The sequence below is a fragment of the Hirundo rustica genome, chromosome 18, assembly GCF_015227805.2.
Source record: "Hirundo rustica isolate bHirRus1 chromosome 18, bHirRus1.pri.v3, whole genome shotgun sequence".
Taxonomy (NCBI): Eukaryota; Metazoa; Chordata; class Aves; order Passeriformes; family Hirundinidae; genus Hirundo; species Hirundo rustica.
Window position 1 is genome coordinate 5,896,046 of NC_053467.1, and position 26,742 is coordinate 5,922,787.

The 26,742-nt window shown below is 40.0% G+C and overlaps 2 protein-coding genes across 18 annotated transcripts in view; one reads left to right on the forward strand and one right to left on the reverse strand.

The window, feature by feature from the left end:
- The window catches only part of MBTD1 (mbt domain containing 1), a 35,535-nt gene extending 18,640 nt beyond the window's left edge, over positions 1-16,895 (reverse strand). The window contains exons 1-11 of one of the 17 annotated variants that reach the window (XM_058422901.1): positions 16,568-16,763; positions 15,119-15,189; positions 14,646-14,834; positions 12,091-12,246; positions 8,924-9,125; positions 8,088-8,162; positions 7,644-7,783; positions 6,848-6,962; positions 6,674-6,759; positions 1,037-1,154; positions 282-416 (exon numbers count right to left, since the gene is read on the reverse strand). In XM_058422901.1, the coding sequence (XP_058278884.1) occupies positions 282-416; positions 1,037-1,154; positions 6,674-6,759; positions 6,848-6,962; positions 7,644-7,783; positions 8,088-8,162; positions 8,924-9,077 (823 nt within the window). In that variant the 5' untranslated portion in view covers positions 9,078-9,125; positions 12,091-12,246; positions 14,646-14,834; positions 15,119-15,189; positions 16,568-16,763. Of the gene's footprint in view, positions 1-281; positions 417-1,036; positions 1,155-6,673; positions 6,760-6,847; positions 6,963-7,643; positions 7,784-8,087; positions 8,163-8,923; positions 9,126-12,090; positions 12,247-14,645; positions 14,835-15,118; positions 15,238-16,148; positions 16,173-16,567; positions 16,764-16,873 lie in introns of those variants that run through there. The other 16 variants (XM_040081552.2, XM_040081558.1, XM_040081551.2 and 13 more) reach the window with 16 other exon arrangements.
- Positions 16,896-17,228: 333 nt separating this feature from the next.
- UTP18 (UTP18 small subunit processome component) lies at positions 17,229-25,969 on the forward strand. The gene is made up of 14 exons (XM_040081845.2): positions 17,229-17,591; positions 17,706-17,833; positions 17,977-18,072; positions 18,815-18,894; positions 19,120-19,205; positions 19,763-19,888; positions 20,738-20,912; positions 21,225-21,325; positions 22,079-22,169; positions 22,499-22,622; positions 23,499-23,673; positions 24,411-24,553; positions 25,139-25,198; positions 25,798-25,969. The coding sequence occupies exons 1-13, from the start codon at positions 17,343-17,345 to the stop codon at positions 25,161-25,163; spliced, it is 1,599 nt and encodes a 532-aa protein (XP_039937779.1). The 5' UTR covers positions 17,229-17,342; the 3' UTR covers positions 25,164-25,198; positions 25,798-25,969.
- Positions 25,970-26,742: the final 773 nt, after the last annotated feature.

A 26,742-nucleotide genomic window follows, 5' to 3' on the forward strand; every position in this document is an offset into this window, starting at 1 on the left:
TTTAATAACAAAGTATAAATAAAATTAGTGCACTTTCCCATCACTGATTAGCCAACTGCTGCTACCCCAATCTTAAAAGTTATGAGTTCCATCAGATGGGCTACTCCAAGAAACACTTTCAGCATCAGTCAAGCTCTTATTTTTCCAAAAGTTAAAATTATCAATTCATCACTGCTGAAACAATTGTTACGGTAAAAGATTACTTTGATATCTGGACCATGAGCAAATTTAGTTTAATAAAGAGACTTTGAAATCAGACAGTAAGTCTACTATTTACATACTTTGAGGAGGAACTAAGGGCTTCCCACTGGTTGCACACCAACCAACTGGGTGGATGTCAGACCCACAAATGTTACACCAGAAGTCAAGACTTGAATCATTTTCAAAGCCTTCATATCTCAGCAGAGCATTGTAGCCTGAAAAAAAGCGTTTTGAAAGATACAAGAATGAAACACGATTATAAAATATGTATGAATATTTCTTGAACATTACACTGGTTTTCTAAATGCAATTTTTAATAGCAAGGGTTTTTTAAGGCACATTTCTGGATGCTATTAATGCACAGAATGGATTACTTTGATAAATGTGCATGTATTATCATGTAAGTCAATTTAAATAAAATTAAAGTTATTGAAATATAAACCTTTAGAAGTTGTACATAAGAGGATAAAATTAATTATGCACAATATCTGCTTTTTCATATCTTAGATCAGTGACCTTGAATCTCTAACTTTTTACCAAGAAAAAGTGATTCGTATGAGGCTTCTTGACAGCTCTTATACAATCTCCTATCTGCCCTGCACTGTTCTTACTGCACTGAGGCAGTATTAAAAAAACAAAACCAAGGACAGACATTCTCAAGCATTACAGCAGCCAGTGTAGAACAGTGACAGCACTACAATGTGTAGCCTACAGACACAGCTCTGCCAACCTGACCAGTGTCAGCATTACTATCACCAGGTGATCAGATTAAAGTATTTGATTCCTTCACACACAGTTATTTTGATTATTTTAATTTCAACTAAAATACATTTACCTGCTAATTTTACAATTCCAGCTATCCAGAAGACTTTGGTAGGTAGGCTGCAGTCTGTGTTTGGAACCTCCACTCGCACTCCTTCTGCAATATCACCCCAGCAAGTCCCCATGGGTGCCTGTCAAGGTTGGGATTAAAAAGTCCCCAGCTCACCATGTGAAAATACTAATTTTTTGTTATCTCAGTGTTCTACAAGCAACTTAAGAGACAAAACATTCACTATACATATAACAAACATATGGTTAGAAACCACTGTTTCTATGAGAACTTACTTTGGTTTGATTTGATGTGTACTATGTGTAATACTGTAATTGTATCCAATTATTCCTGTGTATTTACTGAAAAAAAACTATAGCATTCCAAGTTTAAATAGCAGTTAAGCACAAGCACAGATTGTACATTCTCAAAGGTCAGTTTTATTCTATGATGTTTCAATTAGGAAGAAACTACCAATGTTAGTAAGAATGGTGGAAACCGCTATGCAATTCTACTTGCAAGAAAATCATGGTACCTGTAGCACAGACATCAAAACCTTTACATTCTGCAAGTCAGACATGCTGCTGGAAGAATGCCTAAAAATTATTTATTTAATCTATTCTGATGATTTATTATGGTGGGGTTTATCACCCAGTGGTTCACATTCTCTCAGAGGAACAGGCTTTCACATCACCTGCAAGTGATCACTCCATGGAACAGGCAAAAAGAACAGAAGGCTCTGAGTAGCACGTTTTTAATGAATACCCAGAAGGAAAGGCACAACAATATCCCTCACACTGTCCCATGTGAGGAATATGTTAGGAACAAGAAGGAATATCCACCTGATGAACTTGTAATGGTTTGCCGAAGCTGGTGATAGAAATTATATTTAGTTTGCTATCTCCAGAAGAACATTTTGTTGAACAGAGAATCATGAAATGTCAGTCAAAGATGGTATTGTAGATATCAGAAACACACAGTGCTAAACCGAAATTCTAAATTCTAACCCTAACACAACTGAAGTTATATTGGTAACAAGCTAGAAAATTTCTCAGTCTGCATTAAACTTGAGACTACCCAGGAGAGAGAGATTCATATTTTGGGTGTTTTATAATAACAGTCACATCAATTCTGAAAAAAAATAAATTCTTATCAGTTCAGAGATTAACCAGCTATCACTGGGACAACTGAAGAAGGGATCCCCTGATTCTGCACTGTGTCTCATTTACAAAGCTCTTTGCAAACCCAGAGAACTGAACCACTCAATTGGAATAGCCTCCAACTGCACAGAATTTTTGCTGAGAGCTACAAGTGAAGAAATCTGGGTTAATCCTGAATGACTGGAAATTACAATATTGGAATTTCGCTGGCAATCAGCTAAAGCTGAATTTACCTTAAAAAGGAAAGCCTTCACTAGTTGAAGTATTTGAGTTTTACAAAACTTAAAACAAGTTTTAACTCTTAAAGGAAATGTAAGTATGCCAGTTTTTATTCTTGAAGCCTGGTTTCTTCATATTCTGCTATGTCCCATCTACACCAGTCTAAACAACAGAGCTCTCTTCTGCCAACTAGCAGCCAGAGAAAATTCCAACTGAAAAGATGATGGCTTATTTTCACACACAAAACATGCATATACAACTTAAATCCCATCCCATGCTCACTACCCTCTCTAAAATGACATGTGTAGGCTTTTGTATTGAATTGGGGAAATAAACTTTTCAAACTGCATATTTTAGCAAATCTTGTTGCCTGTATAGTGATACAGATGAGGCCAAACAATCAAAAATAACAGCGCTGAATAATTTCATAATCCAGCCACACTCAATTGAAGTACATTTTACTGCCTGCTCATCTATTCAGTTGATTCACAGAGAATAGTATATCAAAACACTTCTCCTGACTTCAACCTATAACAGAAACTTCATTTCTAGAGCATGGATTGGTATAGACGGAAATAGCAGAAAGTTAAATTTGTCCTTGTCTGTGAAAACATTGGTTCTGCTAGTTCTCCTACACCAATCCACATGGCTCACCTTTCAAGAAGGGAGCCATCCTGTGTAGCATCACTGCTGAAATGTCAGACAATGGTACTGTCCTAAGGATGGTTTACAGCACACCTGCTACACTCCACCATCTTAATCTCCTTCACTCATTAGGGATATTCTTGAAGCAGGAAGACTTGGATAAACCAGGGCTGTGACAGCCATGTTCCTTCATCTCTCCTCTGCCTCATCTGATTAATCAATCAGTGTTTGAAGAGTACTTTTAAAAATTCAAAACGCACTAGAGAAGTGTTAGGTCTTACTTATCTGCTGGCTAGAAGGTGACTACAGTCTGGATTGGCATAGTATGAACTAGCAGAACCATCATTTACAGATAAGAACAAATTTACCTTTCAAACTCATGATGAAAAGATCCACTTCACATCACTCTCAAACAAGGAAGAGCTGGTTCCTGGCTTCCTGCTCCGGGACATGACCTGGGAGGAGTCTATCTGTGAGCACCAAGGGCCTTCTCTGCAAGGTAAGGTGCAGTCAGGAAGGGCCTGTTTGACAGGAGCACCTAAAGGCCAAGTATTCCCACATACACACCTGCACAAAGAGCTCACATGGCTTAAGTAAGTGATTTCTAAAGGTTTTGGATGGCATCAACACTGACATGATTCCAGACACTAAATTAGATCAGGATTTTAATGGCAAATCCTGATGGTCATGCTACCAATTCCATCAGTGATGCTACCAATTCCTGAATTGTATGGAGTGCTGAAACCTCATGTGTGAGCAGTGCCCCAACAACAGGTAATGCCAGAAGAGAAAACGTGCAAAAAGGCTTAAACAAAAACCTTCAAAACAGAGCACTGCCACCCAGTGTAGCATCCTGGAAATGCTCCCTTAAATCACTGGATGTAGTTTAAAACCACAAGAAATCAATATAATGAAAATACTTCAGCTCAGAATAAAATTCAGCTGAAATAAAGAACTTCAGGAAATGTGCCTCTCACTAGCAACAGAGTAAAAATAAATAATTGATCTTAATTGTGCATAAAATTGTCCAGTATGTAGTACTGAAAAACAACTCAAACCACTGTAATTTTCTTTCAGTTGTAGGAATGGTTTGAACTAATAAAAGCAACTACAGAAAAGAGTAAAAAGTGTTTAGAGGAGAAAAAGTGAAATGCAGGTCAGCAATGAGCTCACTGTATATGACTAAGCTATAACTCAACATTAAAACCATTAAATTGAGCTTTTTTCCTTGCAGCAGCTACTGCTGTGTACCTGTTTAATGCAATTTGACAAAATAATAATAGAAAAAAAGGCTGCAAGGTGAACAAATGGGAACTCTGGCACTGTCAAGGGCTTCCTGTAGGACATAAATCAAAGTAGTTCCCTACTTCAGTTTACTAAATGTTCAAGTCATGGGCATGGCCACTCTTGCTACTGAATTACATTAGTGTAACTCAACACTCAAGTCTGGAATACAGGTAACATGGAAGCATAAAAAGCACACCAAAAAAATTTGAAATTAATTCTTATCATAAAGAGAAAGAGAGAGAACTTCCCGAGATTTAGACACTTTAGTTCTAAAATGTAACTGGTTTAAACTGAAGAAGAAATAACTTCCCAGGAAGAAAACAAAACCAGAAAAACTGTTGTGTGAAATGTACATCAGACCTGAGATACTGAAGTATGCCAGGTTATTAGAAAAAATAATTAAAAAGCCAAGTCTCACATCTCATAATTCCCTTAAATTTTCTTTAATACTGATCCTAATGTTCCCTATCAAATACCCATACAGATATACCAGTAAAACAAATAAATTCAATATATTTAGTTGAATAATGAATTTAAGGGCAGATATGTCATGATTTTACTGTCAATTCAAAACTTTGGTGTTGAACAGAATAAGCTTACATATTCCATCACACACATAGAGGTGCATGAAATCCATAACATGGATGGTGAACAAACATCAACTAATACAAACTTTTACAAATCAAAGCAATACAGTGCACAGAAAACAGCAATCTTTCCAGAATGGCAAAAAGAATAGTTTAATTATCAGTGGAGTGGGAGAAAGAAGGATCTAACAAAAGAGCACTGATGTGTTTTTCAGATTCTGACTGGTTTAAATAATGTAATTTTCAAAGAAATAATTACAGTAAAGTTATATGCAAATCATACCCTTATAACATTAACTCATATCCACCAAAGAAGTAGAAATCTCTAAAGAAAACTGTAGGATTTGCATTTTACTTGTATGAAAAAGGAAAATGAGCACAGAAAAGAAACAACTTTCAGGCTACTTCGTAGCACTATTGCCATTTTCTTGTGAAAATTTTCAAGGTACAATGTGACCATGAATGTAGTGTTGGTTCACATTATTAGGGCACTGCGCAGTTGAATGAATGAAGCAGTGAGAAAGGAAGATACAACTCCTTTTAATAAAATGTTATGTTGGAGCATAATTTACAAGTGACCTGACAATTGTAGCTGTCTCTAATAAAGGATGCCACCCATCCTGAGACATTTGTAGATACAATAGCACAGCCTGTGTTATCAAACTACACTTTTTGATATGAATTTATGAAATCACTTATTACATGTACACAGCTGTGAAAGCAAAGTGCAAACATGCTGAATCGAGCATGTGGAATTTGATACAAATTCCCCAAGTCCTCCTAATGCAATGCTCTGTTTTGGGCAGTAGCTGAGGCCTCTAAACATAAAAGGTACTATTCACAAAGTGCCAACTGCCAGGAGCCCTCAACTCCCACTGGTTTATGAGCTGAGAGGGCTCGGCAGAAATTCCTGAGCGGGAGAGAAAATGTGTCTCTTCTGTCTCATGGACAACTTCCATGAGGCAAAATGTTTTGGTTACAACTTTCAGTACATAATTTCCAGCAAAACAAAAATTTTGTAATACAGAACACTTCAACTCCTCAAATTAAAAAATATGCTGAGATAAGTAAAAGCTTTGACAGAAGGTGTTAGAGACAGAAAGTACTGACAATATTTTAATTGTCAGTCTAATATCTAATTACTGGAATTTCATAAACACATTAAAGACAGATGATACTAAATATTTTCCCCAACCCCTAATCTCCTCAGTCATTAAAGAATGTCTTTACATCTGAAGCTTTTAAAACTCTAAACCAAAGAAAATTAATTTTGAATTTCAGATTTCTAAACAGCCTTCATTTTCCCCCATACTAGACTACCTGGAAGCAAGACTGACAGGGAGAATCTGACTAAAAATTAAGAAAGAAAACCCCAAATCTAAGTATGTAACAAAAAGATCAGTCCAACACAATGGAACAAGCCTGACTTACTCTAAAAAGCCTTTTGTAACTGTTTTCAGTACAGCTTGACTTAGTTGGTTCATTACTCTGCAGTACATGGGACCATTTTGTGACTTGAACAAAAGAAAAAACAATTCTCAAGTAAGTAAGAGCCTTCCTTTTTGTTTATGAGAGTGTATATATGATGAAAGTAACTGATAGTGTTCAGAATGGTTTTAAAGGAGAGAATTTTTTCTAAAAAGTAGTCATAATCAAGTTATATTTCACAGATCATGAAAAATATTTGGAAAAATGAATTCAAGAACTTCCATGGATTCACTCACACACACAGAGAAGGAACACACAAACTGAGAAATACTCACGTGTTTAAAGCAGGTAACAGGAGCTGCTGTAAAGCTATTACTATTGATGTAGCTACCCCAGCTGAAACCTTCCACAGGAACAGCTGCTAAGGAAAAGTTATTTTAGTTAGGAAGCCGTTAATGAAGCACAAATCTTGCAGTGTTTTTGTCTCAGCTCCATTTATGTGCTGTTACCTGCTTTTGTCTTTGCCTGGTTTTGTAAAGTTGCTTGGTACTGGGCATAAGCTGCTAATTTAGCCACTAAGGGCTGTTTTTGTAGAACTTTAGCCTTCTTTGTTGGAGGCTTACCCTAAAAAAAACAAAAAAAAAAAAAACAAAAAAAAAAAAAACAAACAAAAAAAAAAAAAAAAAAACAAAAAAAAAAACAAAAACAAACAAACAACAACAAAAAAAAACCAAAAAAAACAAACCCAGCCCAAGTAAATACCATTTTTCCAAACACCATCAGGAAATTTTCACAGGTCTGCAGCTATCTTTGGCAGACTTAAATTAAAATTAGAAATACAGAGATTAATTATCACACAACTACATGTATTATAGAATAAATATAAAAACCAGTAGTAAGGAGTGTCCAAAAGATGACTTTTGTACTACTATCCCAACTTGAAAAGACATTACAGATCCACTGTTGTTTACCTGAAAAAAAGATAACCCTTAAAAGCAGGTCAAAATAAAGAATTTTTAATCTAACTCACAGCAATGCAATTTCTTGGCATTTGTTGCAATGAAATTGAGACAGGGCATAATGATATTTATTGACATTTCTCTGTCTTCTCTTGAATACTACAAACACACCTGGATGATTATTTGACTAATATTTTAAGCCAACGGACATATACCTATTTTGCAACTCTATAAAGAAAACCCTCAAACCCAAGAAACTGATCTTAAAACATGCAGCCATCTGTACAAATACCCAATTTCACCACCACGGACAACAAAAAGGATGTAAAGAAAATGGTGTCTGTACCGCTACCTGAAGCCTGGCCAGAATGCTGGCCTTCTTGGAGTTGGAGGAGTAGCTTCTGGAGCATGACACACTGCAGAAGCGCTTGGTTTTAGAGTAAAAAGCGTCCCGGACACCAACCATCCCACACATCTCACATGTAGCTAATCAGAGGAGAGAAAAATAACCCCAAAATGTTAAGAACGTAGTTGAAAATGCAGTAAAAATTCAGAACAAAGAGGACAGAACTGAGGTCCTGGAGGTGGTACCATCAGTGTCTGAGGGATTGACCCCAAAGAAAATTGCAGTGGAAAAAAAATTTAAAAGACCACCACTAGTATCAGTGAAACACCAAGAACCTCAAGTTCACTGGTGAAACCGTATGTCTTTCTGCTCGCTATTAATTTCACCCCCAGTGAAAGTGAATGACCCAGCTAAATCAACTCAAGGCGATTTTTGATTTTTCACCGTTCTCAAGGAAGCAACTGCTTTGAATCTGGGCCTGCCAATCTTGATTTCCTCTAAATATTGAATACTTCCTACCTGAAATAAAACCAGATCTCTAGTTTGATTCATAAATTAGTATATCCAAAGTACCCCAGCCCACCAATGTTTTTTTCTGGTCAGAGTCATGTTTCAGAGGTGGACAGCATCACCAACATTGTACTCCACGATGAGTAAGACTCAGAGAGCAATTATGCCAGTGAGACAATACCCAAATTCTGCCCAGAGAGAGCTCTACACTAATCACTAGGATTTCACATAAAATATTTTTTTCCCTGATAACAAAAGAAATTTTCCCTTTTAAATTTATTTTCCTAGTATCCTCCAGCTCACAGCTAAGGAGGAATGAACAGGTACACACTAACAGGTTTTATACAGTAGCAGCAATGAAGTTTCCCTAGTATAGGAAGAAATATATTTAAACATACTGTATATGTAACATAAAGGGCAGAGAGAAGGTATGCCTTGGCATAGATAGAACACACTGACATTGAGCTCAAAGCTCCAAGAATAAAACCGTTGCACGTGAGAACACACATCCATGTGCAGAGACAACACATTTGACAAGAGAGCAGATGTTCCCAAACTATTTCTTCCCTGTCAGCAGGATTCAAAACCTCTCTTATATCAGTTTAACAGAACCCAAACAATTCCCTCTCCCAAAACCAACCAACCCCAACCTTTAGCTGCTTTGGTCCCTTTTCAGTTGCAACTAACCTTTGGGATGGGACCCCCAAAACCCAGCACAGGTTAAAACCCATCAATATCCAATTCCTTGTACTCACACAGCACATACTTACCCATGCCAGATTTGCCATCTGGATAAGTATAGATTTGCCCATTGTTCTTGATAATTGGGAGACTGGATGGCAAAGGAGCAACCTCCTCCTCACTTTCATCTGAGCTGGAGCTGCTGCTGGTGTCCTCACTACAACTATCATAACCGTCAAACATCCCGAACGAGTCTCGGCGTTTCCTTTCCACTCGGGAACTACGTTCTATCTAAAAATTAAAAATAACCAAAAAAAAAAACCAAAAAAAAACCACCAAAGAATAGCAGAATGTTCTGAATGCAAAGATTTCCAAGTCAACCTTAAGAAGTTTCACAGGTCAGTCTTCAAAAGCAGGCATTTTAAGGCACTGCTGTATCAGCACAGATATAAGCCATGTATTGCCAATTACATGAGCATTGTTATGACCAAAAACGGCCAGTTTTTGGTGTTGTGATGAACAGGAAGAAAAAAATCTATCATGATCCACTGAGAATACATAGGAGACATCCATACATTTAATTTCCTTAGTATTTTTCAGAGTTCATTAAGACTGAGGTGCTGAACACTGACAGCCACATGGATCTTATATGCAAATAAACACGTTCCAGATGGCTGCAGCCAATTTCACTAAAATTCATTCATTTGAGAAAGCTGGGCAGAGAAAAGACAGTTCAATCAAGAGGGCACTTATACTACAGGAACAGGAATGAGAGGCTCTGTGCTCTCATTGGCTTGTGGGGTTATCCATAAATCACTCAGCGCCCCTATGAGTCTGTGACTCCCACGTGAACCAGGAGCACCTCTCTAGCTCACAGGGCTGTTCTGAGGATTAATACATTAACCATTATAACAGCTCAGTTACTATGGCAATAGGGTTTGTACAAATGCTGAAAGAGAGAAAGGTGACTAATTTGCCACTACCATATACAAAACACTTGTTATATAATTGTTTTTCTATAATCAAAAAGTCTGAAGTAGGATAAAACCACACAATTTTGAAGAAGGCCTGACAGTTAAGCAATTTCTAGCAAAGATATTAAAGAAGCAAGAGATTAACTGATGTACTTTTTCTAAGGCACATCCACCACATGCATTTTGATACAGTGACAATTTTCCGTTTATCAGTATCTTACACAGCTCTATTGAAACAAAGCTACTCCCATGAGAGCTGCCCTCGTTAAGCTAAAAAAAAATTTGTTTCATATTATTCCCATAATCTTAAACAGTATCTAATAAGTTTGAGAGGAAATAACAAATAAAGAGAAAACTAAGAAATTTTACAATAAAAGCACAAGTGAGGGGAATGAAGTACAGACCAGAAAACGGAAGAAAAATTAAGAAAGCCTCTGGCTGGACTTCCTTTTCCAAGAGCTCAATTTATTTAAAAGTCAGTGCAGACAAAAAAAAAAAAAAAAAAAAAAAAAAAAAAAAAAAAAAAAAGATTGGGCTTTTCCTTCTTAAATTGCATTTGGATTCATAGCTTCAAGATTTTGTCACAACTGCCCAAATCCCTGTCCTAGAGTGTATGCCTGAACATGTTTATGGTTAGATCTCATTCAAGCAGTTTTCTGCCATGCTATCCCTTTATTATATTATATTCTCCTTTTCAATCTAAATAAATCCTATTGAGGAAGAATTTCCTAATAGATACAAGAGAAAACTGATTTCCAAACTGACCCAACCCTAGCATGCAATTATTAAAAAAAAAATATTCCTCAAAAAACCAGTAAGTACAAAAGGTTATGCAACAAGGCAAACACTTTTAACACACTTACGGTAGTTCTGAAACAAAAAACCAACATAAGTCAATGTAATGTTAATTATGAATATACTCCTCAGCCAAAAAAAAAAAATTAAAATTGTATTAAATCAAATTTAGGATACAGCATAACCTGACAACTTTGTCAAGGCACTGAAACCAGCAATCAGAGTGCCTGTGGGATTGTTAGAGGAAACACTGAGCCATGGTAGACATAGCCCAGCCCTGACACGTGCTGGCAGCAGTGTCACCTATCCTGTGTCACCTGTACAATCGGCCACCAGCATTCACAACCAGTGACTTGTTTGTGTGTGCTCATGTGTGTAGCTTAAGGCAGAAGCTGAGCACAACGTTGCCATGGATACAGTGTCCTGCCAACATTGTCAGGAATTTTCAGAGCAGAAAATGAAAACTAGTCATCTTCCTCAAGATTTCAGGAGCTCCTTAATTTCTCACAGTATTTCAGTTCTTTTGACCACAGTCTCTGCTAAGATATAAAGTGTTATTCCATATGAACCATTCCCAGCAGTACTACTAAGAGCACTATGATGCACAGAGGGTTTTATAGACAGATACTCGTGGTGTTTCAGAGCCCAGAGAAAGATCTCCCTCTTCATGCCCTCATCCTCTTTAAGTCAGCTGGTCTGATTTCACTAAGAGATTAGCATCTCATCCCATACCAAGGTGTGATTCGATGTCTTCAGCTGTCTTATGGAGGCTGCAGCACAAGCCAGTCTCAGGATATTCCCTTCCCACTCCAGACTTGAGAACCTAGCCCTATAGGGTGGTAACTTTGCTCAGTGGTCTGCTGGCAGAGGTGTGAAATGCTGCTGCGGCTCAGAAGGAATTGAAGTGCAGCCCACTCCCCATCCCACCAACTCCCCATGCCAGCTCTGCTCCCACTGCTAGAGAAGTGAATGAAAAACCAGGAAGCTGGAGGCAAGGTGAAGAACCAGAAGCTGAAGCACAGGGCAAGGTGACCACCACAACATTGCACCTGGCTCTTTCTGTTGCTCTTTTGCATCACTTCCATTTAGAACCTCAATATTACTGCTGAATTCTCTTTGCCAAAATATCCACAGATGGGAAGGAAACAGTTTCTCTTTGTAAATGGAAAGTTGGGCGCTCGACTTTAGGAAAACTCATTCTTCAGCATTATACCATTTCAAAAGTAGCAATCATCAATTTTTTGATTTTAACTACACTGTCAAATCTCATGTATCACCTTTCCATTTACTTAATATTCAGCTAAATTGTTCCAACTCAAAATCTCTAAATATCAAATCTGCAATTCAAATCAGCAGCTTTGCTTGTAATTTTAAAATAATACTGAAGCTTTTATAAAAACATTTGTATCCCAGCTTTTGCCAGAAGATGACCACATTTGCTAGATAATTTATGCAGGACATTCTTAATGTTAACTTGTAGTTATTACCTGGATTGCAGTAGGGGAAACTATTCAAAATGTTCTCGAATGTACTCAAAAGCACTTCTATTTTGATAATAGATACCACAGAGGTTCTTTTTAACCCATGTTGAAGCACAGCATTTGTAGAAATAAATGAACTTGAGGAAGCTTCGACAACCCTTCCTGCAGAATTCAGAAGAGCAAAAGAAAATGGGCTCTAACATCTGGAAGTGAAAAAAGTTGGAGCATTGCTCTGAATTCAAAGCTCAAACATCCTGACAAAAAGGACAATATATACCTCAAAAAGAACTATAAACAAGATGAAGCAGAGGCTTTGGTACAGCAGCAGGTTGCAATTCCTGCTGAGTTCTTGCTAACTGGTTCCACTTTTTTCTTTTGAAAATTAAGGACAAAAATTCCCACTTTCTGATTTTCTTGGACCTCAGTCTTTTTCCAGAAGCTCTCAAACACCTCATCAACAGTTCCTGAAGTGCTGGTGGCCTCTAATACATTATGGTGAGCTTCATAAGTGATACCAGGAAATTGGAACTATCTACACCTTATGAATACATCCTCTGTTCCTTTGTTGTTACCCCACCTATCTTTGGAAAAGGCAAAAGGAGAACCCATGAAATGACAGGTCAAAGAGTCTCATCTCATCCCTGGTGAGGTGATGGAACAAGCAATGTTCTAAGTCATTTCTAGGCATTTGAAGGACAAACAATTCTTGATGAGTCCTTTTAGGCTCCACAGGGGACAGCAACACCTTGTCTGTCTGAACCAGCATTTCCCCACAGCAGCTCCAGAGCCTTGGATTCAAAAACAGGTGTGCAAAAAAACCCCCAACCCTCAGATTAATATCAAACCAGTTTCCTACTCTTAAAAGCTGGACCTAGCACCAAAATTCATGCTGAGGAGATTGGCTTTTGCTCAAAACGTAGCCCTATCAGTGTTCAATTTCTAACAAAACTGGGAACAGCCTCCTCTCTATCCACAGAAACTGCTTGGAGCAGGAACCTGGCTTGCTATAAAACAGAACGTTGCATCTGGCTAATGCCAAAAGAACAGCAGCTTGAGCAACTACTCCACTAACAGAGTCTCTCTGTACATTAAGCAAAAGTAATACACAAACAAAAGAACAAGACAAACTTTCAGGCATTCTGGCTAAGGCTTATTTTCCTAATAAGATTACTGGGTCCTCATCAGAGGTTTTCAGTCAGAGCAGTGTGAAATGTAGCTCTGGCAAATCATCCTGTACTACTTGCTCGGGGGGCTTCTTGCATACTTTATTGAAGGGATGGGTGGAGAAAGGAACCCTTAAGAACTGCTTTCTTATTCTGCCCAACTTCCCATTTTCTTGTTCTTCCCCTCCTCCCTGTGAATACTTGACAGAGTATTTTTAAGAAATACTCTTAATTAAGCATTACATAAGGCAAGTGGTATGAAAAATAATATAGTTAAGGAAACTGGTTTCCCTGAGAGCAGGAAGGCAACTCTAAACAAATAAGAAAATAACCACTTTCTCACTCTCAACATACATTTTTATATGCACACACACACACACACACATATATATATATACACATTGAATTTGATCAACACATTATATCATACATTCTTTGAGTGTAGTATCTAGCCTTACAACACAAAAAAATGGGCACAAAGGGTGACCAATCCATGGCAAAACCAAAAACTATTTCATGTTACTTAGAAATCAAACACTTACTCACAAAATGGCTTTAGTATCTTGATGAAGACTACACTCAAGCATTGGCAAAATTCATGCAAAAGAGTTTTGAAGGTAAAAACTTACAAGAAAATTATTATGTAACCAAACCTCTTGCTCCCAGGTAAGTGCAGCTGGCCACAGGAGGATAATCCAAAACAGCCACAGAAAGGTTTCAAACCACTCCAAATGGTTGTTGTTACTTTTGAATTCAGTCTTTAATTCAGCTTGGCAGCAATTGGGGCTTTAACTCAGAATGGCAGCAATTTGGAGCTTGGAGTACAAGAGCTGTAAGCTCAGCAAAGGTACACCAGCACTTGAACAAAAGCATCACTTCCTACATTCAGCTCCAACCCCCCCAAATGGGAGAGAACTATGGGCAGATGGGATCTGAGGCCAAGGTCAGCAATGAGGGCACAACATCCTTCAAGCCAAGGGTCTATCATGAGACAGATTTGCTTTAATCACGTATCCTTAACGGATCCAAAGGTATTTCCAAGTTACACTTAAATTTGATGCAGAGGTTTTGTTTTCAAAAGTTCATCGATGCTTTATGCTATAAACTTAGTTTCAGCTTTGGATGTTAAGGAAACACTACAATACAACTAATTTAGTACAACTCTTCTGAATGCAAGTTGGCCAAAATAATTTACAGTAGAATAGTAGCTTGTCCCTGTGGATCTAAAGCCTAATTGTGCCTCAGAACATGACCAAAATAGAAAATTCAAACATGGTATCAATTTAAACACATTTTCAGCTTTCATTAAAAACAAACAAAAAAACCCCAAAGCTAAACATCTTGGGATTCTTGGAAATCAGAACCAACCAAACTTACTTTTTCATATAAGCAACTCACCTCTATCTGGAAATGTGCCTTCCACTCTTATTATAAGTAAAATCTCTGCTGGAAAATTACAGAAATGTTTTTTCCTGTCTCTTCATTTGCTATGTATGACAGCATTTTGTCTGAAGCCAGTTTCTGATGTTTGCCAATGGTTTTGTCCATAGCCTCTTCCCCAGGGGGTTTCACACAAGAGGGGAGACTCTTTCATAAAAAAATATATCACATTAGCAGGAAATTTTGGAGGGGGGGGGTGTGATAATTAATATGTGAAATATCTGAATTCTGATAAAACTAAAAAACTGTTACAAACTCCATTATGTTTCTACAAAGCCGTTATAGGAGTATCTGGAAGAGGCAAATATTTCACTTTAAATACTGTGTTACCACTAAAACAAGCAAACAAAACAAAAACCCAAATAAAACAACAAACTTAAATGTAAAGCACCCCAAAACCACCACCAACCCAAAACCCAAGTCTTCAACACCTGAATTCATTCCACGTGCTCAGAGCCAGGTTCAGCAAATGATCCCACGTGCCCAGAGTGTACCAACTTACCTGAGAAATGAAGAAATGCAGCAGTGGTTTGCAGAAGATATAAAAAGCCTTGCAAAATTAAATCAAATTTTAGAAGGTAAGAGAAATGAAACCCAACCAGAGGCAATTTTTTTTGCATGTTACCTCTGCTGCCAGAGGCACCTCACTCTTTAAGGAAAAGAAATCTTACTTCCAGTTTGCAGTCTTTCTGCACGTGCACAAGCCCACATGTTCTCAAGAACAGCACCTAAACTATTCCTGGGAGACAAGATCCCTCTGCATAGTCTCCTACAGCCTACGTTACTCACTTCTTCAAAGTGATGCCTAGGCTGAAGAAATGAGTAAAGACAATTGACCTGCCAAGTTATGTTGCCGTCTTGAGGGAATATATTGTTTTACCTCTCATTAAAAGCTCCAGATTAGACTCACATAGCCTTATTCCATTTCTTTTAAGTCAAAATCAAACTGTTGTATACGATAAATAAGTAACTGCAGGTCCTCAAACCTGCAAAATAATTTTAATTCAAAATAGAAGAGATTGCCCTGCAGCTTTCAGTTTTGACTAGGTTTAGGTTTGAAAAATTGCAACAGTTGCCAGCCACATTTTAAAATAAATTGCTTTTTCACACATAGAATTTTTACCATAATCAACATATGCTTTGTAGTAGGACGTCTGATTTTCAAAGCCACCCCGGGCAGAAATTGCTACACTTTCAAACGTTTCCAGCAACAACCTGAAACTCGTTTCACGAGTTTACTACTCCTTACAAAGAGAACGAAGGCACTATATCAGAAGTCATAAAAATGGCACGGGAGGGAGGAAGTGGCCGCAAAGAATCCAAAACTTTCGAAGCGCTGATATTAAACAAAACACTCCAGCACTCAACATGAGCACGCCGGGAATCTGAACTTTAAAAGTAAAACTGCAGGAGGAAGTTGCTGAAACCCGGCACTACAGTGGAGCAGGGGGAGAAACTGACCCGAGCGCGTCCTCGAGAAGCTGAAACTTTTTTCCGAGGCAGGAGAAAAGAGGGGGGAAAGACAAAACCCGACCCCGCACAGCCAGGTTGCAACAAAGCGGTGCAGGCATGCCAGCCCCACGTGCCCTGGCCAGACCCCTCGCGGTTCCCCAGGACCCTCCGCGAGCAGCAGAACCGGCTCTGCCCCTGGAGCCCCCGCCCACGGCGGGCACAATCCCGCGCGCCCCGCGGAGCCGCCCCCGCAACACTCGGGGGTGGCTCCAGCTCCCTTCCATGAACTGCGGGGCCGCCTCGCCACACACGGGCACCGAGGGTCGCTCAGCTCCCGCCCACGGCTCAGCCCACGCCACTCCCCCCCTCAGGCGAAGGGGCTTCTGCGGGGCCGCGCGGCCGCGCCTCCCCCGGGCTCCGGTACTCACCACTTCCTTTGTGTTTTCCATCAGGCCCTCATGGGCTGGAGCCGCCTGCTGCCTCTACACGCTCGCCCCAGGGGCTCGGGCGCTGCGGGTACCCGCAGTCGGGGTCGGGGCCGGCGGAGTGGGGGCAGCCCGGGCAGTTCAGCCGCTCCGAGCGCCGGGGACCGTCCAGGACGGACTACGGCCGCCGGGACATCAACAACACGAGCGGACAGCTGCGCAGGCGCGGGCACGCCCCCGCCGGGATCGGGCTGTGCGGGGCGGTCCCACTGCCATATCGCACCCACTCTGGGCGAAATCATTTGTTACCGGGGTTGGGCGCTCCGCAGTAAGGCGGGAACCGCGGAGAGTAAGAGCAGCCTTGTCCGCCAGCGAATGGCGGTGCGTATGGGATGTTCCGGTGAGAGGCCGATAAGCAGCCGGTGAGAGACGCGTGTTACCTCACGGCTGGGTCGTTGCCCCCCCCCTCCCCGGGCTTGCAATGGAGTGGCCCAGCCGTGGCCGGGTCACGTGGAACTCGGGATGGGCGGGGGCGTGGGGGTAAAGGGAGGTGAAGAAAGGAGTCACGTGATCAAGGGTCGCCGCCAGGGGCGGGGGCTTCGTCACATCACGTGGAGAGGGGGCGGGTCGGCAGCATGAACCTATCGTGGGCGGGGCTAAACGGGGTTCACGTGGCTGGGTGCACGTGTTCCGGTTCCGGGTCTGGTGCGCGTTGCGCGGTCCGGTGGCGGCCGCGGGGCACGAGGGGGGAGCTGTAAAAGAGGGGAAAGCGCCCAGAATGAAGGCGGTGAAGGCAGTGTCTAAAGCGACTAAAGCGGCCAAAATGGCGAAACCCAAGCGGGCAGCGAAGTGGCTCCTGTCCGTGGCGAATCAGGGGGTGGCCGCCGAGGCGGCGCGGCGCGCCCGCCATCTGAAGGCGCTGAGCTGCGCGTCGGGCGCCGAGCGGCAGCTTGAGGAGCTGGTATTCGGCGACAGCCTCAACGTGGAGGAGGACGAGCTGCTGCGGTGCCTGGCCGGGCCCCGACGGGTACGACACATCCAGGCCCGGGCCCTGCCCGTCCCGACAGCGGCGGCCCTGCCCGCTCGCCCCCCAGGCTCCGAGCCGTGTTCCCGGTCTCACGGCCTGTTCGGTTGTTTTCAGGTTACTGCTGCAGAGGGGAAAGGCCTCCAGGAAGAGTCCCGCGATTCGGGGGTGGAAAATGAAGCGAAAGGTGACTTACTGCCCAAAAAGCCGGCATGGGTGGATGAGGATGATGAAGCCGAGGAAAAGTAAGTTCAGGTTGGGTGATGGGAGTTATTTGGGAGCGTATACTATCGTTCTGCCTTGGTTTGAACAATCAAACTTGGGAGTGTGATTAATTATTACACTTGGGAGTGCGTGTAAGTTGCCTTGGTTTGTTTTTCCCCTCCAGTGTTGGTATGACCCATAAGTACAGAAAAGATCTCATGAAAAGTGATGCCGAGACAACGCTTACTAAGAAAAAGCTGAAGAAACGACTTGAGGAACAGTGAGTTTCACTAATGTTTTTGTGGGTGACTATATTCGGATGAGATCATTCGTCTCCAAGGTGGGTGCCAGACTCTTTTCAGTGGTGCCCAGAATAGGATGAGGGGCAGTGACCATAAACACAAAAAGTTCCTTCTCAACATGAGGAAGGATGTCTTTTTGTGGAGGATGACAGAGCACTGGAACAGCTGCCCAGGGAGGTTGTGGGAGTCTTCCTTTAGAGACATTCCAAACACACCTGGACATGTTCCCATGTCACCTGCTCCAGCTGACACTGTCTTGGTGTGGGGGTTGGACTGGATGATCTCCAGAGGGTTGATCTCCCTTCTAACCCAACAATTTTGGGTTAGAAGGTTAAAATACATATATCTGACATTCAAAGTCACTTTCTTCTTTATCCACTGTGCTCATGTGGCCTCTTTAAACCCAGTGCTTCCTGCAGTACTTGAAGTCTTAAAATCACAAATAATACTAAGAGTAGTAAATAAAATGTGCATTAGCATTGTCCACACTGACTTCTTTAATACTTGTATCAAAGTGCCCAAACTAATTTGTCTTCTAGGGAGTTATGCAAGAAAAAGTGATTTTTTTTTTTTTAATTAAAAACTTGAATTGTGTTCTAAGTGCAGTGCAAGTAGTCCTGCAAAATTCTGATTGTGCTTCTTCTAAGTATTTAACACATAGAAGGAAATTAATGTCTCACAAAAGTTATGGGTTTTTTTCTCTTCCTCTTTTCTTGTAAGGTTTCAGCAAGCTATGGGAGGAGCTCCTGCCTGGGCTGATCTACAAAACAGGAAGAAATCCAAAAGGACTTTGAGTGATAGTAAATATGTCTAATACTATTCTGTTAAGTGTTTCTGTGGTTCCCTGTTCAGCTTGCTAGAAGATAATTACTTTTGATGTCTTAGTTTCAGTAGTGTGATAATAGGCTGGATATGTCAGCTTTCTTTCAGTGTGCTTTAATTTAATTCATTTCAGTGAGGAATGTGTTGATTTTGCTGTGAGTGTTTGTGCAATTAGCTGTTTCCATGTGCTTTGGTTTAATGAGGTGATAGCGACGAAGATGATGATCTGCTACGCAGGACTGGCAATTTCATAACGAGCTCAGAGTCTCTGCCAAGAGGGATTTTGAAGGTAAACACAGACCTTATCTTTCCACTTCCATTGGACTTGAGTGCACACTTTGACTGTTGTGTATAAAATTAGTGATTCTGTGACTAGAAGCTCTAGAGGATAAGCAAATTAAACAGTTCACATGAAAGCATGAAACTATAAACTGAGGTGGATTGTTTGACATAAGAATTTTCTGCACTCTAAATAGCATCTTCTAGTAGGATTTTAATTTCTGCAAAAGGAGGATGGAATTCTCCCACAACTTTGAAGATACTGAAATGATCTTTAAGGAGACAGCCTTAAACGAGTATTTCTCATACCTGTCTCCTACAGCTATCTGATGAGTTAGAATGCAGTTGGTTTTGCACTTCAGTTTTAAAGCAAGTAGAAATGCTGGTGAGTTCAGCCTGTGTTTGCATTGGAGAAGCTCCTGGAATGGACTGTGTGTGCTGTACTCACTTCATACTGTCCAAAACTTCATCACAGGGCTTGAGGTCTTGTAGCATAAAAAGTAATTGGCGTTTTATTAAGCATAAGTGATTGTTGGGGGTTTTTTAACTGTCTGATCTGTGTTATAGATCTGCACCTGCCTTCCTGCAAACCAGGAACGTTTTGCCAATGGTAAACTGGTGACAGTGCAGTTTCATCCTTCAGCTCAAGTGGTCATGACAGCTGGGCATGATCGCTCTGTGTCCCTCTTCCAGGTGAAGAACTTCAGTTTGTACTCTGCTAATGGTCACTAACATAGAGCTTTTTTTTGAGTGTACATGAAATAGTCTGGAGTGGTAGGCTTTCTTTTCTCTCTTCCTCTGCACACTGGGTGTAATGTCTGTGGTTACAATGGAAATTTCTTGGTTAAAGGCATCTTGGAAGAAATTTTCACCTGTGACTTCACACTAAGCACATGCTGAGTACTGGCAAACTTTTTGTTTCAGCTTTTAGCTGAAGACTTGTGTTTAAAAATGTTTGGTTTGAAGGTTTGCAGTGACAAGTACTAATGAGGTTTTTTGTTCCTAAATTGCTTGGAGAGTCAGTAGTGGGGGAAGCAGCCCACTTTACTTTGAGACTGTAAAATTGCTGTGAAATCACATTGAGGATGGAGAGGCTGTGCTGCAGGAAGAAGGTGTTCATCCTGAGACACTGCCATGCTCCTGTGAAAACTAAAGATCCTAATTTTATTTGAGAACTTTTAGCATGGCCCAGTATCACTGAAATAGTCAAGACACAAGTGGAATGTCCCCACAGAGCTGCAAGAAAATCCAAATCAAAGCAGATGTTTCCATTTAGAGAAAGCACAGTAGAAGTGATTATTTGAACAAAGCATGGGCAAGATGAGGTGTGAAGTCTATCAGAAAGGCAGGAAGTGCCTGTTACATGAGGGGAGAAGCTAAGAGCCAGATCATTTGTAGGAGAAATGAAGAGTTTAATGCTTCACAGTGGTGTACCTCTTACTACTTAAGTCTCAGCTGAGAAGTTGATATGACTTTTCTCTGTAAAAGTATTTGATATATTCCTCAGTATGACAACCTGATTTGTTACTTTCTTTTTTGAAGGTGGACGGTATAAGGAACCCAAAAATACAGAGCATCTATTTAGACAGTTTTCCAATTTATAAGGCTCATTTCAGTGTGGATGGAGAACAAGTTATAGCCACTGGTACTCATCACAGCATGTTCTTTGTGTATGACATGATAGCTGGGAGTATCATCCCTGTCCCAAAAGTACGAGGTATGTTTTGCAGCTCTGAGTGTTTGGGTACAGTTGAAGTTGAGATGGCACATGAATTTGCTTTAAAAGGAAGTGCAGTGAGTTGTTGGGGGTTGTATTTTTAACTTGTTTTCAAGGAAATAAATTAGTGGTAATTTGTCTGGGATATGTTAGCACACATGAGCAAGGTTGAGTTCAGCTTCTCTGTGACAGCATATTGCAGAAATGAAAACCTGAAGTGGAGTCAGGTCTTAGTCATCTTCATCCTACCTCTAAATGTTGAAGCCAAAGAATAAATTACACCAATTTCAAGTTTCAAATCTCTTTTTAAAGGTGTGGAGGAAAAATTTCTCAGAAATTTTGAACTCTCTCCAGATGGATCATTTATGCTGCTAATTGGAACTTCAGGTTACCTTCATTTGCTGTCTATGAAGGTACTTTCTCTGCATGGTTCATGTAGCTTCACTTCCTTGGTGCCTTTTCCCTTTTGAATCTGCTTTTATCTCATCTGCAAGGGAATGTAACCTTCAGCTGAAGCCAAGGTATAACATGTACTGTGACAGCTGTCAAAAATGTGCTGCTGAATCAACCCACTGCAGCTTTAGGGAATTATCTTGGACTCTCTGAAACTCTGTTCCGCAGCTCCATGGGGCTGGTGGAGCTCAGGGCAGTTCCATCAGGTTTTCAGCTGGAAGAAGTAGTGTGTCAGTGCTGTATTTCAGCTGCTTGCACAACACTATGCTGGCAAAAGGAATGGGAACAGGCACCTGGGGGTGGGAAAAATACAGGACTGCTCTTTTGGGAGCTGTACTAGTGCATGCTGCTGTACCCTATTCATGAATCATGCCAAACACTGATTCATAATGCATAGAGCAATCTTTCAGCTGAATTTTAAAATGCCTTATGATGGCACGTGGATGTATTTTAAACTTTTACAGGGAAAAATACTTTTAAAGGAGAAAGTCCAGTTTTGTATAACTCAGGTCCTTCAGTGAGAGGGCAGACAAGTGGTTGCTGATCCAGCTGCAGTTGGATACAAGAGCTTGTGCTCTGCTCTGCAGGCACTGAAAATGTTGGTGCTGTTCTCTGAATGTCAGGGTAGCTAACTTTAGATCTTGTGGGACAAGAAACAACTTTTCTGTAGAATTTTGATAGAATCTCTGTCAGCGTTGTTCTTCATCCTACAGACAAAAGAACTGATCAGCACTATGAAGGTGAATGGAAGGTGCACTGCCTCTGCTTTCACCCCAGACAGCAGTAAACTATATAGCTATTCAAGTGAGTATTCCAGCAGCTCTAATCATAATTCCATTCAAATTGAATGTGTTCTTAGAAGTCACTTACCATTTTAGAAAAATAATTTTAAAATTTTATGCTACTATCTCTCCTAAAAATACATCTAAGTGATCAGTCATTAAAGAGTGGAATTAACTGTTTTAGTATGCCTTTAATTGTTGGGCTTTTTTTAAAATACCCTATATTTGATAGTTGTAAATGAGCTTCTAGTTGTCATCTAATTGAATTTATTTTAACAAAATGGACCAACAAAGTTCATACAAAGTGATGTGTATGTGTGTTTTCTGTAATATCCTTCATTCTGCAACTAGAGGAAGGCGAAGTTTTCATATGGGATGTGAGAAGTAGAAAGTGTCTACACAAATTTGAAGATGAAGGTTCTTTGGAAGGAAAGTGCATCGCTGTTTCAAAAAATAACTATTATGTGGCATGTGGGTAAGTGATTGAACTTTGACAGCTTCTGCTCCCGTTTTGAAGCTCTTCAGTGAACTTACGGGTGGCTGGTGAGAATGTAGGAATATGGTTTGTTTCTAATAAGCTTACAGTAGACATGAATAGATGAATATTACCTGTTTTATGATAAGAATTTACTTTTTTCTGTGTAAATATAAAATAACATAGTACATCTAAAACAATAGGCTTGATACTGGTATTACTATTGCCTTCTATGCGTTCCGCAGTTAATTTTGAAATCACCCTGACTAAAATCACAAATTCTGTAACAGGAATGTTGATTCAATATCTTCTCCCTTTTCTAGTTCCCTTCCCTGTACTCTGAATTTGTCTCCTGCAAGGCAGCATGTTAGGCTTTCAAAGGGGGCCTCAACTCAAAGTCACAAGCTGAAACTGTTTCTCCAAATTTATTGAGATGCAGTTTTGGCTGGTGTCTGGATTCTTTTAAATGAGAGTAGCAAATAAATACGGGAGTACAGTATATTTTTTCCTAGTTCACTGTAGAAGAGGATTTTAAAATAAGCTTATGCTACAGTTATTAAAAAAAGCCACAATAAAAACTTGAATTATTTCAGAATATTTTGATACCTCACTCTCTTTGCTTTGAATTCATCCTGGTAAGAGATGGGCTCATCAAGGTTCTCCACAGTTGAGTCTCTTATTATATAAGTAGAAAGAAAATCCCTCCACTAAATATTTTTATAAACTCCAAAGAAAAATCAACCTCCAAACAATATTATTACAACCTTCAGTAAGTAATTGGAAATTATCTTTTCAGGTGAGTAGTGTCTATAGATAACAAGGCAATATGTACTGAATTGTTACTTTTTGGTATACTCTGTTAATTTTGTTCTTTAGTTCATCTTCTGGAGTTGTAAATTTATACACTACTGATGCCTGCCTCAAAGAAAACCATCCTAAACCAGTTAAAGCCATAATGAACCTTGTTACTTCTGCCACCTGTGTGACCTTTAATCCCACCACAGAGATTTTGGCAGTGGCTTCCCGTGACACTGATGAGGCTGTCAAATTGGTATGTTCAGCTTCTTTATTGCAATATTTGTTTTATATCTTGCTAAAAATATACTGCTGGTCACATAATAAAACTGATATGAAGCAGATACATATACCATATAAAAGGTGCTGGACGAACCAGATCAGGACATGACCAAGACACTCTGCATTTACAAGAATATAATTTTATTTTCTTTAGTAAAGTTGCTCTGAAAATAGCATTTTGTAGTTTACTTTACCTTTTTACCTTTTTAAAATGCCCTCTATAGTGTCTGGAAGTGTTTGAGGCCAGGTTGGACAAGGCTTGGAGCAACCTGATCTGGTGGAAGGTGTTCCAGCCCATAGCAGGGAGTTTGAACTGGATGAAAATTTTAAGGTTCCTTCCAACCTAACCAGTCTGTGATTCTATTTCAGTGCTGTAAATATAGCTCAGCAACAAATGTGACTTTTCAGTAGCTGGTAACTGTAACCTTCTTACTATGGGGGCAGGGTTTTGCCAGCCTTATCAGAATTCTGGTCAACAGTGGAACTGTTGAATTAATCAGGGGATTTGTAGGCCTGAGAATTGCAATAATTGGTTCCATGGTGTGTTCCCCTGCTCCTTTTCTCCAATAGAATTCTATATGTAGAGTCATGTAAGGTAGGAGTATAACTGCATATTTGAACTTAACATTGAGCTCCAATTATAGATTTGTATTTTAATCTTATTTTTAGTGTTTTTTTCCTAACTTTAAATTCTGACCTATTTCTCAATAGGTGCACCTTCCTTCATATACTGTATTCTCAAACTTCCCGGTGTTCAGAAGAAAACAGATTTATCTAACTCAATCTATGGACTTCTCTCCCAGAAGTGGATATTTCTCTGTAGCAAATAACAAAGGCAAAGCTTTGTTATTTAGGTAGGTGCTAAGTTAGGTCCATTAATCCAAGATAATGTTTGTGTTCTGTAAGATGGAGCAGATGACTGTAAGTGATAAAGTGATTCATGACCTGAATTTCACCTGATGAGGTACTGGAGTGTGGAGTTGGCTTTCCCTGCTGGATGACAGCCCTTATCATTTATCTGATTTTGCAATACACTATTTGCATACTTTTTTATTTTTCTCCCCTGCTGGTGTGGTCACGGGTGAGGAGCAGTGCTAACTCCAAGCAGGACTATTTCTTTTTTTTTCAACTCAGAACTTCATGGTGCTTGAAAAACTGCTTAATTTTAAGATGAGATTTTGTGATTTACAAAGATGGACAGGGAAAATGTATAGAAATATTCTTAAATATGACTAAATCTTGTGATTTGTCCTTTATTTTAACTTGAACTGCGTATTATAATGGCACTTAAGTAATTCTAGCAGGTGAATGTTTGCTATCTTTTATCATTGATGTTTCAGATTAGCTGAGGATACTCAGCTGAAGAGCTGTTGTTTCTTTGTGTTGTCCCCTCAACAGATTACTGAGAGATTTTAAATATCTCAATTTCTTTTCTTTAGGCTGAAACATTATTCATCCTTCTGAAAGAAGATACAGGAGAAAATGAACCAGGAACTTAGGTGAAAATAGCACTAGAACTGTTCACAACATTGACTTGAGGAGCCTGAAAATTTTCATTTTGCTGCCACCACTTTGCAGATGGCAGGAAGAATTTCTTAGCCCTGTGTGATCTGTCCTGCCTGGGTCACTCATGGGCTGGAGTAGGACTGGCCTTGTCACTCTCAGCTTTTCTGATAATGCAGCAAGCTGATAGTTCAACTAAGAACTGCTGTCAGCCAGACTGAGCTGATTATATTTAAATCAAACAGCAGTGTTGGTAAACAGCTGCAGGCTGGCAGGGACTTGGCTTGATCCTGCTCTGAAGTATTGTGAGCCCACACAAGTCTGCATCATTTCAAATTCCCACTACATGAATTACTGATGTTTGAAACATAGTTTGTGTGCGGATATGATTTTATTGTGTACTTAAATGTCTTCTTGGGAAGCTGGAAAAACTTGTAGCCTTGATGGTAATACAGTTGACTGATAAAAACTGTGTTAATGAGGGGAGGCTGAACTTGTTTAGACTGGAAGCAGCTCTGACTGCTGCATGTTGAGCTTGCATAGAATTTTGTGATGGCTCAGTGTTTGGAAAATACTAACAAAATTATCTCTACAGGTCTTTCCCTAGGTGTTGTAACCTGCAGATACAAGGATGCTGACAAACTCAAAGTTTTTTGTGGTTTTTGTTTTTTAATGTAGAAGCTACAAAGAACTGATAGAATATGTATTCTAAAGTTTGATTGATTGATTGATTTTTAAATAAATATATCTGATAAGTTTCCAGGCAACTTGTTTCAACTTACTCCAATGCTTTTTGTGTAAGCTCACAAATAAGAGTTTATTGCTTGGCACTCAAGCTGATCTCTTCCAGAAGTGCTTAAATGCCTTAATTATTATAAACATGCTAGTGCTTATATAATATTACAGTGCTGAAACAAATTTTGTGTAAACATGCACTTAGCAGGAGCTTTTCCATCAGCCCAGTTCAATTGAGGCTGAGTTGGAAACAGGATTTTGCTGTCTGGAGGAGCCCATTCCCCTGAGACCCTGTTGATGTTGGTGTTGCAGCGCAGCCCTACTTCCCAGCTGTACCTTCGAGGTGCCCTAAAGCAAGAGGTGAAAAAAAACCCACTCCATTTATGCTTTCCTGCCTCCAGTGTCACAGAAACAACTGTGTCTAACATGGGTTTAATTCATAAGGAAGACCTCAGTCTTATCTTTTTGTGAAAGCAAAGAATCCCGAGTATCACATTTTTAAATCAGTGATGAAATTGTAATACCATCAGGGTCCCCCAGCAGGGACTGTGGTAGAGGGGCTGCCACTGCTTCTTCATCTGCTGCCAAATTCTGCATCTCTTCTCTCTTCCTGAAGTGACTACCTTGTTTTGTTCTGCTTAAATTCATTTTAAAAAAAGGTTGATTAGGGAAATGCTACAGTAAAACCCTGATTTGAGAATAGATTGTGACTCATGTCTGACCTCTTCCCACAATGCAGTTTTTCAGGCAGTAACAACACCAAAGTGCTCCAGTAACCAGCACTGAAGTCATGAAGACTTCAGTG